The sequence below is a fragment of the Centrocercus urophasianus genome, unplaced genomic scaffold (assembly GCF_019232065.1).
Source record: "Centrocercus urophasianus isolate 14NV4802_14NV808 unplaced genomic scaffold, USGS_Curo_1.0 seq_19, whole genome shotgun sequence".
Classification (NCBI taxonomy): Eukaryota; Metazoa; Chordata; class Aves; order Galliformes; family Phasianidae; genus Centrocercus; species Centrocercus urophasianus.
In genome coordinates this window covers 923,478-935,778 of record NW_024884744.1, presented here as the reverse complement: position 1 = coordinate 935,778, position 12,301 = coordinate 923,478, and the positions used below count along the sequence as shown (strand labels likewise).

Here is a 12,301-nt window from a genome sequence, read left to right as displayed (position 1 = left end):
CGGCTGTGAGGTGCTTTTACGGGGCGCGTGGCCGCTAGCTGTGGGGAGTGAAGCGGCGCGGGGCAGAGCGCGGGCAGAGCCGGGCTCTGTGGGCACTGCGAGCCTCCAGTCCGCCAACGGGAACCTTTTGTCGTTAAACCGATGCGTTTCTTTTCTGTAACTTCAGAAAAGGAGGTGGTTTCGGGGAAAGCACGTCTCCATCCACCGGTAAAACGATGCGATCGGTGAGAACGGTGGGACGGCTTGGTTGCTGCCGACCTGCAGGTGCCTCCCGGCCGCCCCGCAGCGCTGGGGTGGGCGCAGCTCCTCCCTGGCTCTGCTCGGAGGCTGCCTGGGGAATCGATTTAACGCCTCGGGCCTTTCACGCCGCCGTGACTTCGATCAGATGGCGAAGCCGGGGCCGCAGCCCCACGGGAGCGTTCTTTTTCCTCCTCGTTTTTATTGTTCTTAAGCAAGTCTGGAAGTTAAAAGGAAAACATGTTTGAATTTTGCAGTCTGTTGGCAGGGCTGCCACGGAGCTGCTGTGTTCCTGGGACAGCTTCCCTGCCTGTGCCTTCAGACGAGGTCGGGCTGCTGCATGCTGGTGCCATGTAGGGTGCACAGAAACTTTTTCTGAGTGTTTTGAATTCATTTGAACGCTCAGAGGCTGCCTGAGGAATCGATTTAATGGAGATGAAGGTGCTCTAGAAGGTTATGCTTCTGGGACATGATTTAGCCCAGGGTTGTTAGTTAGGGTAGTATGGTTAGGTCGTGTTGGACTCAGTGACCTTTAAGGTCTTTTCCAACCTGAGTGATTCCGTGATTCTATGTTGGTGTTTTCCTTTTGGTGCGATAGGATGCAGAGCATGTTCTGTGCAATCATCCATTTATAAACAGGAGGGAGTTTACAATGGCTGTTTATGAGGGTAGATAATGATAGGACAAGGGGGAATGGTTTTAAAGTGAGACAGGGGAGGTTTAGGTTGGATATGAGGAGGAAGTTTTTCACCCAGAGGGTGGTGAGGCACTGGAACAGGTTGCCCAAGGAGGCTGTGGATGCCCCATCCCTGCAGGCATTCAAGGCCAGGCTGGATGTGGCTCTGGGCAGCCTGGGCTGCTGGTTGGTGACCTGCACACAGCAGGGGGTTGGGACTGGATGAGCACTGTGCTCCTTTCCAACCCAGGCCATTCTGTGATCCTGCTCACTGCACTAGAAGAACATGAAAGCTGCCAACCGTGGGGCAGCAGAGCTGAGCAGTGCCCAGGGATTCATTCATTGCCTTGTGCCACGAGGTCGGAGCTGTGCTTGGGGTAAATCTGTCTGTGCTTCCCAGGCCACGAGCAGGAGGTGCTTCCACTGCAGTGCTGCTGAGGTTGGCTGGTGTTGGTGCAGGCTGACCAAATTGCCAGGAAGTGTGTGTGTGCATTTTGTTTGCTTTAGAAAACTGCTCTTGCTCTCTGTACTGAGGGTGGTTTCCTTGTTCCAGTCTCTGCAGACACTGAGGACGTTACCATTTCTCCAGAGCCTGCTCTCTGCTTTCCCAGGGCCCCAATACGTGTGGCCTTTTTTAGGTCATCTGGCTTTACAGGTGCTCCATTTTGTTGTGCCTGGTAGATGAATGATGTGAATGCATCTGAAAGGTGGGGCACCATAGGGGATGGAAGGTGGGAGGAAATAGCCAGCATTGCAAATAGACACTAACAGAGCCTTCTCCAGAGGCAGTGGAGGGTGTGGAGAAGAGGTACTGAGAGCATCTTGGGGGCAGACACCTGTTGCAGTGCTAGGAAAAGCTGGGGACAAAACACTGAGGATGCAACATATGCTCTGCTGGGGGTATAAGGCCACGGGTGAGTATTGCAAAACCACTAAACCACTTCAGTTGTGTTTGGCCACGTGTGTTAACACAGCGTATGGCTCCTGGCAGGAGGCGTCTGTGTGAAGCTCTCCAACCTGAAATAACTGAAGGCTGCTTGCAAGAAGTTTCAGGTGGAGGCAATCTGCCGTGTGAAGGAGCACATGCACCACGACAGGCTTGATTTATTGGAATTGGCACAAAGTTCACATATCCATGCACATCAGGCACGGCCAAGCGTGTCTGTGAGTGGGGTGTAGGATGTGCTGACTGCTCGGGTTTGAAGCAGGCATTGCTGGGCTCATGGGAGCGTGCTTCCTGTGTTCTGTGCTCAGTCTTAGTTCCAGAAGTGGCAACAAATTTGGTAGTGCACCTGTAGGCAAAAATGGAAGAATATTTGCAGTCGCCAGCGTTAGCACTTGATGACAAGTGCAGAAGCTCTTGTGGAGGTAGCAGCCTTCATCCATACTCCTCTGGGGTCTGCATCTCAGTTGGTGAGAAGCCCAGTATCGTGCAAGATGCAAATAATCTGCCCATGGCCGCCTGTGTTAGCATGAGCCTTTCCCAGGCATCTTATTTTTATCTTTGTATTTTATCAAATAGTTTGAAATATTCTGTGTGCTGCCTGAGCTTCACAGATTGTAGTAATAGCTGGAGCAGCAGTTGAAATGGAATATTTCCCATTTCAAATAATAGTCTATCATGTTACCAGTGGGTCTGAAAATGACTTGTCTGAATTACCATCCTTGCTCTGAGAGATGGGTGCTCCCAGCACGACCTCTTGTGCTGGCTGCTGCCTGCCTTCTGAGAAGGAGTCCTCAAAGGACTTCCCCTAGGGGGAAGAAGTGTGTACCTCCAATTCCAGAAACATTATTTTGCCAAGTCATGCTAGGTGAGAACAAAGTAAGCTTACACTTCATGTTTGTTGTCATGACTTCGCGTCTTCAGAGCGTCATTTTGCTGCTGGGATGGGACGTGAAATCTGTGCCAGATGTTTTCGCAAGCTCTTAAATATGTGTCATTAACAGCTGGTTGGTGAATTTCTTGCTGTGTTGAGTCTCTGCAAACATCTCCTCCTTTCTCTTGTCTTTCGTATTTCACGCTTCAGGCAGAGGTGCACACGGTGAGGTGATGCTCACCAGATCTGTGGCTGAAAGCAGAGCCCAGTGGGCTCTTGACAGACCAGTGGTTTGCCCTGCTCACAGCAGCAGTGGGAATTATTCTGGCCTTCAAGTGTTGCTGAAGTTCCTTGGGAATGTGTCTCCGTGTTTCACGTGGGTCAGTTTGTACCTGGAGAACTGGGCCATGAGCTGAGAACTTGTGCCATGAGGTCAGAGCTGTGCTTGGGGTAAATCTGTCCGTGCTTCCCAGGCCTCGAGCAGGAGGTGCTTCCACTGCAGTGCTGCTGAGGTTGGCTGGTGTTGGTGCAGGCTGACCAAAGGTGTCCCTGGGAGCCTGTCAAACGCTGCCTGGGGTCAATCGTTTCTCCATGCTTTGGGGCTGTTGGTATTGCTGTGGGTAGCTCTTAAAGCTGCCAGTCCTGGGCGTGCTGTGTGTTCCTCTGCCTGTTCCCAAGGGAGTGCTGGTTTTATCCCATAGAAGAAACTGGAGAATGTGTAGAAGAATCTTCAGGATGTGCTGCAGGTGGTGCCTTGAAACAGCCAGCGGGGCAAAGCGAGTTCTGTCTGTGCAGATGAAAATCTCCAGCGTAGACTCTTGGGTTCAGCATTCACGATTTGAAAATGTACGTGCAGCAGAACCAACAGATGACTTGGATTAGTGGCACTGGGTGCACGGAAAGCAGCTGGAAGGTGTGCTGGAAAGCCACGTAAGGCAACAGCCCTACACACTCACTTGTGTTTATCAGCTCCACGCCTGGTGGGATGAGTGATGCTGAGCGCAGGGTGTGCGAGGTAGGTGTCCTTTGGAGCAGCGCCTGCTGAGCGATGGAGGCAGCAACGTGCTGCACTCCTGGAAACAATTCCTCCACAGGAGGAAAACAAATTCCTCTTAGGCTGCTTGAGGAATGGGGAGCAAATGCTAATTCCCTTTCAGGGTCTGTTGCCATGGGGAGTCGGTTCAAATCCTTTCTAATGCCGTCCTCAGCAGCAAGTTGTGCTGACACATGCTTTTCATGACTCCCCAGAAAGAGCAAAGGAATGACTTGAAACAAAAGCTCCACCAGAATTAATGGCCAAGGAAGGTTAAGGCTTGCTGTTTGCTAACGTGGGCTGGGCAGATAAGGAAGCTGTTTGTTGCATGGCCCAGTGCAGCCCGCTTGGCCTCCGGCCGCCATCCCATGTGCTTGCAGGGCAGGAATGGTGCAGGGCAACTTGTGTTGCACAGGGAGATCTCTTCTTTCTCTAGGAACTGTTCTAGGGAAATGCAATAAGAAAAAGATCAGATGTTGGATGATTGTTCCTTTTATTACCGGTTATCTTTTTTTCATGCTAAATGCTCCCTGTTGAAAAGGGATTGTCACTTTGGGGATATTTTTTGATCTTTCTGTTTCTACTACAAGATACTTTACATTCTAGGAAGCCCTCACGTATAGCGTGGGTAGTTGACAAAGAAAAAAGGCTTAGTAAGGTAGGTGAGGATGCTTTTCTTTATGATAGCAATGCCAATTTTGTAGGCAAAATTGCTTTTTTGCAACAGCATTGAATTTTTAACCTGACGTTGCTAGCGTGCCTTGCCTAGTTCTGCACTTGCCCTGGATTTGTGACACTAGAAGCATTTCTGCAAGCTATTTTGAATAAGTGAAGATATTTGATGCTGATTACAGTGGAGATTTGCACTGATGATGTGTGGAACCCTTAAAGCCTGTATTTGTATGGCAGTTAAGTCTCAATCTGCCTGAACTCAGACCAGCTTAAATGCTTAGCAATGTTTGGGTGACTGTTAGCGTCTCTGAAACGAAAAGCCCAGGACTGCAGACGTGTTGTACCCTATGAAATTTCTGTAATCCTTTTGGATTCCATTTTCTGGCCCGGTGATGGCTAAGCTTTTCATCTGATGGCTACTCTGTTCTGGAGGTACCAATTAAGTATGGTCTATGCTCCACAGCTTCTCGTTTATGTATGCAAGTTTGAAGGTTATTCCACCAGAAGAGCTGATCTTCCTTTACAGAGTGAAAAAACATGGACTAGGAACAGTAGCTAATTCTCTCCTGGCCCAGTATAAAACCTTCCATGCAGGGAGTTGCACCAGATGACCTTCAAAGCTCCCTTCCAACTCAAACCATTCTCTGGTTCTATGATGTGTGTTGATGGCTGATGATAAGCAGATGTGCGAGGAAACCTGCAGGCTATTGGAACCTGTTCCAGAGAAAGAAAGATGGCAAAAGCATGAGTTTTCCTGGTCACAATGCAAACTAAACTGCAGATGATTTCGCTCTGTCTCTTCGGTATCTGCTGTTTCAAAATATGAATGTAGCAGAGGGTGGAGTTCTTGGACTAGTGCAGGTAAGCCAGGATAAGTGTCCTGTCTTCTCTGCTTGCTGCTGCAGTGAGTGTGCCACGCTGCTGAGAAAAGACTTCAGAAATGCTATGGGGCTTGGTCTGAAATGTGTTTTTTTTGTTCTGTTCCCAAGACATTCAAGGAAATCTTTTGCTTACTCTCAAGCTTAAGGTAAATCAGTTATACTCTCTGTTCTTGCAATGGTGTAGACCTGTGAAGCTAACTTGGCTTTTGAGTGCTTTGGTGTTCAGTGAGGAAAGTTCAGGCGTTACTTCCACTCTGATGAGGTGCTTCTTTCTCCAGTTTGCAATACCTGGAAGCTACCTGGGTGTGTGTGATGCAGAGGTTGGGGTGCGATCCCAGCTGCCAGATTGAGAGCCAGCGTGTGCCTGGGAGGTGCGTTGCTGCTGCTGGCTGCAGGCAGAGGGCCTGGTGCCCTCCTGCACAGATGGCAGAGCTGCCTGCTTTATGGCCACACCTGGAGCTCATGTGGAATTATTGCCAGTAACGTGCTGACTGTGTCCTTTGTTTGGTTCTACGTTTCTCTTCCCATTTTCAACCTGCTTTTTTCCTTGTCTCTGTTATGCTTTTACTTTATGCCTCTTGTAGCTTCCAGAATCCCTGAGCTGTTTTATTGTAAAATTTATCACCAATTTGAAACGATTGCAGGTATCCAAAATCTGGAGCTTCTGTGCACTGTTTTCTGGACTTCCCTTTTCTGTTGCAGATGGAATTGCCAGTCACAATGGGTTTCTATCTTTCAGCTATGCAGAACTTCTTACAGAACATTTATTTTTCCCATACACCACTCTGTGCTAGAGAAAGGAATCCCTTCTTTAAGAATGATTCTTTCAAAGCCAGTTGGCTGGGCAGGCAGTGCAGTGTGAGCTTGGCAGCTGGTGCAGAGGCTTTGGCACTGGGAGGTAATGGTGGGCTGCACCATTTGCTGTTGGCAGGAACCATTTGTGCTATCAGACTGACTTAATGTTATCTGTCGGAGTGCTTCAGGAGCAGGAAGGGGAGAGGGCAGGTGAGACAAGAGGGGATTTGCAGTCTCTCCGCCCTGTATATTGCTGGCTTAACTACCAACTCATCTGTCTGAGTGTTCTCCTGAGAGCTGTGCACAGGACAAGGGAGTTCCTGGGTGCTAAACGGACACGTATGGGAGCAGAGCTTAGGGGAGTGCTGCCTTGTTGGTGTCCAGCCTGTGCAGCAAGAAGCGTCTGTTACAGCCGCACAGAGCAGCCTCTGCCTTCAGAAGTATCTTGTATGTTTGGCTCCACGAATTCTAGAATCCATTTCATTTCCCAAATATCTTCAGGGAACTTTCCTTGGAAGGAGTTTCCCCCTCTATCATGATGATAAAAAGTCTCATTTGTTCATCTCATCCCCGTGTATCCACGCAGACCTGTTTCTTTGTGCGCATGTATGCATGCACGAATGTAACTTGAACTTATTTTTTTCTATCAAACTTGAGCAAAATCAGTTTACTTTCAGTAATAACTGCCTTCATCCCAGCTTGCAAATTCCGCCTTCATCCCCAGCTGCTGGGAGAACCTTTGTTGCAGGCAGCAGCACGGTGCGGGGACCCGCGGTGCTCCAAACAAGGGCGTATTGTGTGAGCTGGGAGGGAGGGAGGGGGCTGCAGGTTCCCTTCAGAGCTGTGATATGAGTTCCGTGCGGGAGCTGAGCGAGAGAAGCCATCTCTCTTTGTGTGTGTAAATTCCAACGGATAAATACTTGAGACGATTTCTGTAGTTAAAACATAGCGATGCTTGTCTTTCCAGTACCTGAAGGAAAAAACCTGGCAGTAGGCTGGGTAGCAGTGATAACGTGATTTCTGTGCTGCTAAGCTAACTGTCAGCTTGTGCCTTACTAATTAACACCAGAAGAGTGACCGTGTGGCAAGCTATAATGAAAGCTCATGGCCTGGTAGGGCAAAAGTCCAGCAAATGCACAATGTGAGATGTAATGGCGATAGCTGCATAGTGGGCCCAGTTGCAGTCAAATTGGCCTTTAGTTTGAGCAGTATGTGGTGCATACTCAAACCACAGCCTGTAATGGAGGTGGGAGGGAGGTGGGCTGGTGACTGAGCAGACCAGGGCTGCTGTGGCTGCTGCGCCGAGCCTTGGCCAGGCAGCAGAGGGGGGTCCAGTGAAAGGATGCGGCTGAGCAGCAGGCCGAGGAATCTGCAGTTAATTTAAATACAAAAGAAATATGAAATGCTGATTTGTTGTCACCACAACTGCTCAGGGAGCCCTGCTGGGCGGGATGGGGCGCTGTGAGGCCCGGCTTACGGAACAAAAGGCTGAACTGTCTGAATAGAAGTTGGGTGAACTGACTCGAGCACAGCCTCGTCTTGATTTATAGCCACTGGCTTATTAATGAGTTAACTTGCACTGTTTTGGGCTCTGAACGTAACTGTTCTGGTTGTTGCCATTGTCCTGGGTTGTGGCAGTGGAACAGCAGAGCAGCTCATGGTGGAAGCTTTCCCAGGGACTGCATTGGGATTGTTTCCCACCTCATCGTCAGCGCTTGGCTTCAGCTGCTCGTGCTCCCTCGCTTGGCTGGGCTTTGCTTCACGTTGGCATGGTGTGCTGGTCCTTTTTAACTGCCTGATACGTGCTGCTGCCTGGGTCTGGGGAACGCTGGCCGTCAGGCGGCTCACCCCAACAGAGCTTTGGGCTCGTGGCCAGAAACATTGCTGTCTGCTCCAGGTATCAGTGTGGGAGCATCTGCAGCCAATTACCACGCATGCTCCCGTGTCCTTGTCCCTGCTGGAGGCACAACCATCCTGTGGCAGTGCTGGGAGCCTTGGCCTTGTTGGGCTGGGGCCAGCATGGACCTACGTGTGAAGGGGTTGGTGCTTGGCTGCCCCGTTCTCCTGGGGTTCTCAGTTTGGTTCTTGTGATGGGGGTAAAACAGAGACATGGGAAGTAAGGAGATGGTAAAGCAGATTGATGGTTCATCAGCTGCATCGGTACAACGTGGAACTGAAGAGTGGGACTCTGAGCTGAGAGCATCTCTTTGCTGCGTAAAGCTGGGGTCCTGGGGCTGAAGGATATAAATTTCACACAGCTGACGTGAGCAGATCTCCTCAAAAGTGCTGCCCATGTGCTGTCCCTGGAAGAGTCCCTAGGGGTGAACATCCCCCAGTGTTTTGATTCCTTTGATTCACTTTATTTATGTGGAAATTTAGCTGGGGACAATCCGTATTGTTTTATGGTGTTGTTGGATGTGCTAGCAGCTGTTAAATGTGGGACAGCATCATGAAATAGATCCAATTGATCCTTTCTCGTGGCCATGTGGTGGCCTGCAGGGCTGTGGGGCTGGATGAAGCAGCAGGCTGCTCTGGGGCTCGGCAGCACTGTGCTGGTGGGAGCTGCCCCATGGGGTCCAGCTGGTTGCATGGGCTCAGTCTGCGCCTGTCCTTTGCTGTGTGTCCCTGGAGGTGGGCTGATGTGTTTGGAGAGAGAAGGGCTGCATTTGCTGTAGTATTTTGAGGGTAAGAATGATTTGGCATGAAGGACTTTGATAAGTTCTCCTTTACAGTTCTAGCAGTTACGCGTTTCTTGTAAATGAACAGTTACTCATTCTGTTTCTGTTTGTAGGGTGGCTGTCTTTGGTGAGCAGAAGATCTCAGGATGAGTTACTGGAGCCTGGATAAGAAAAACTGCCTGCAGTACTGCAGACACTTCTTGGCGGACAACGGCGTGTTTCATGGTAAGCAGCAAGCTGTATTGTTGCCTTCTTTTTCCTGCTGAATCCAATGCACAGCTCAGCTGTGGGGTGCAGGGCAGCTGCAGCTCAGCCTGGTGGCTGAGGTTCTGCTGGACAGCACTGCACAAGAGATGTGTGCGTGTCCCAGCAATTAGCATGTTGCTCCTGACTCCTACAAGAGGTGTTGATAGAGCTGAAAGGGATGAGGGAGGCTTTTAAGGATTAGCTTGTTGTCAGCGTGCCTTTTGGAGCCTTCTGATCCTGCAGCTTCTGGCACAGGGCAGTGGTGATGAGTGCCTTTACAGGACAGGAGGGATGAGTGCCTTTACTAGCTTCTTGCATGGAGTGATCTTGACTGTACTGCTGGGAAATTAGGAAAGAAAATCTCATGTGAACTCAATGTGGGAAAAGCACAATCTGTTAGCAGGGTCGGTACTGTTACTGAACCCCTTGTGACTTGCTGACAGTTGTGCACACGTCCACCTCTAATGTCTGTTAATTCTAATCTAAGTAGCTTTTACGACTTCTAAAAAAATTGCTGTTATATTTTCATATTCTGGCATTGGGATCATGGCTGCTCAGGGAGCAAGTGTGCAGAACTGTTGATTAGCTTATTTTTCTACATTTATGCGTGCTAATATTCTGTAATGGTTAAATGAAAGACGAGACTTGTTTAGCAAATAGCTGATTTTGTCTTAGTAGTTCTGAAAGTAGCTTTTCATACTTAGACTAATTATCTTTTCCTCTTCTCTCAGAAATACAAACCTTTTGTTTAAATTGCATTTCCATAACTGTAATTAATTCTCTCCCGGTTTCTAATTTTGTTGTCTGGCCTCTCCACCTCTTTCTTTTCAGACTTTGATGTCAATAGGGACCTGACCACTGCTGGTTGGGTGTCATGTCCATTCAGTCTTGCTCTTTCAGAGCAATGGACTAATTCAGTTGTATCGGGCTTGCCTGGGAGGTTCACATTTCAGTGCTGTGATTATTATCTGTAACTGAATCTTTAATCTGGAAGAACTGTTGCACCTCATTTGTGAAGCAGACATAGAAATATCCCACTGCATTTGCTGATGTTCTGAAAAGCTTGGGGTTATCTTTCTCCATGGAGACTTCAGAACTGGAAGCATCCACAGAGACACCCAGTACAAAAGCTTGCTGCTCATCCTTGTTTGCTGTCGTGTTTCCTTCCTATCCACCAGGGACTTGCATTGCTTTGGGAATGTAAACATGTGGTGTTAAAGTTTTCCACTTTCAACTGAGGTGTTCCAGCACAGGAAACTTGTGGGCTGCCCAAATGAGAATGCCAAAGCTCTATGTTTATTAGAAGTAGTTTAAACATCTTTTTCTGGGAACGAACAAATAACAAAACGAATAAAAAAAGCCAACCAAATCCCAAAGCAACCACAGAAATCTTTAAGCAGAAACACCCGAATGAGACCACAGCCCTGCATGCAGAACCCGTTAGAGCACACAGTGCCTCTGAAGAAAGGTCAGAATACCTCCCTTGGAGGATGAGCAGTGCACTGTCAGTTCCAGTGTTGGAGGCCTCTGGCTGCAAGCGTAGGTGTGGTGGGGGATGAAGTGTGAGATGTGGCAAATAGCAGGACAGCACCTTGCTCATCATGCATTAGCTGGAGACCCGCAGACAAAGGCAACTTTGAATCTTGTGGAGTAAGAAAGTGTAAGTGCTCTTAGATAAAGGCATTAGTGCTGCGAGGCCCGGCCTAATGCAGTTCTGATCAGCAGTCTTTAAGCAAGTGTAGCTCAGGATCACGCAGAGAAAATGTCTGCGGATGTGCCCAGGAGAATCACCTGTAAGAGGAGTCAAGATCCATCTGGTTTGTGTGGCTGGCTATAAATACACTTGCGAGGGGTAAATGTGGGAAAGAAGCAGCTTATTGGAACTGATAGGAAAAGTTCAAATTGAAACATTGAGGACTGTATTGAAAATTGTCCATAGGCATATAAATAGATGCAGGGAAAAACTAACTGCCTTTGAGGTGGAGGCCAGAAAGTTTTGGTCATGGTTAGAAGTGCCCTGACTGTGCCCCTGCTCTGAAGCTGCAAATATGATTAGTGGCAGCAAGCAATATTCTGGCAAATGTAAATATGGACTGGGGGAGTGTTGAAGTGGTGCCAGGTCAGTTCCTGTGTAGCAAACAGCAAATGCTAACAGAACTGCTTCCATTCCATTCTGGGAAATGCTGCTGTACTCACTTTGTGCTGCTCACTGCTGTATTGTAATTGTGCTTTGAGGCTCATGCATGTTTTTAGGCAAGGAGAAACTATTGATACGTGGCTGCATGCCTTACCACAGGGCTTCAGCAGTTTGTGTGTGAGTAATGACTGAACATCCGTATACGTAATGCTCCAGCACTATTTGCATCTAAATTGCCTTAGGATTTCTCATCATTTCCAAATTTAGCTGGGGGAAGCTGCTAATCACTTCGTTTGTGGGGTGCTAAAATTCTTGTCTGTTTGTCTGAAATTTTTTGTTGCAGAAATGGAGGTTGCTGCTGTGCCTTGTACTCTAGGGAGTCTCATCTGCCTAGAAGCAAAAATGTCAGTTTTCTTCAGTAACAGCACTGTGTGCACACAGAATAACAAACTGGAGACAGATCTGGGTTTAAGCTATTTTAGCAGTTTCTGTAGAATAGAGAAAGAGAGGCTCTTACAATGTTGAGAGTAGCCTAAAGGACTTGGAGAACCTACTTTCTTTTCCTTTCCTGTTGCAGAGAGTGCCAAAATACAAAGTAACTCATGCCTCCAGGCTCAGAAGATTTTTTTTCTTCTTGGGGTTTTTATGCTGTAAAACCATATTTGATTTGTTTGCTGGCAATAACAATATAGGACTGGCTGTGTTGTCAGACCAAACTTCCATCTATTTTGCTAGCAACTGTTTGGGAGTAAAAGTATAAAGGAGGACAGGGATATACCAAAGTCTTCCATGCACTGCCAGCACCTGCCAGTCAGTGATGTAAGTGCTTCCCCAGCCAGAAGCTGCATCTGAATCTTTGCATTTATTGCTTTCTCATCTCATAACTTCTGAAGGTTTTTTTTAAATTCATTTCTTTTGGCCACCCATGGGAACGAACTCCAAAGCTTATTTTTATCATTGTAAACCTGCTTGAAGGAAACAGTCATTGCCACATTCAGGCTGTAAGCAGTGGAGAAGGCTTGGTTGCTCAGTCTCTTCCCCTGGATTGGAGCTAGGGTCAGGCTCGTCAAGTCAGTACACCCTTGCATCATGTTTGGTGTATCTGTGGCTTTGGATGCCTGCCTTCCAA

The 12,301-nt window shown here is 48.2% G+C and overlaps 1 protein-coding gene across 2 annotated transcripts in view; it reads left to right on the top strand.

Annotated features, from left to right (window-relative positions):
• The window catches only part of PLCH1 (phospholipase C eta 1), a 62,553-nt gene that overhangs the window by 403 nt on the left and 49,849 nt on the right, over positions 1 to 12,301 (top strand). For both annotated transcript variants that reach the window (XM_042821168.1, XM_042821167.1), the window contains exon 2: positions 8,903 to 9,014. In XM_042821168.1, coding sequence (XP_042677102.1) covers positions 8,936 to 9,014 — 79 coding nt within the window. In that variant the 5' untranslated portion in view covers positions 8,903 to 8,935. The remainder of the gene's footprint in view (positions 1 to 8,902; positions 9,015 to 12,301) is intronic.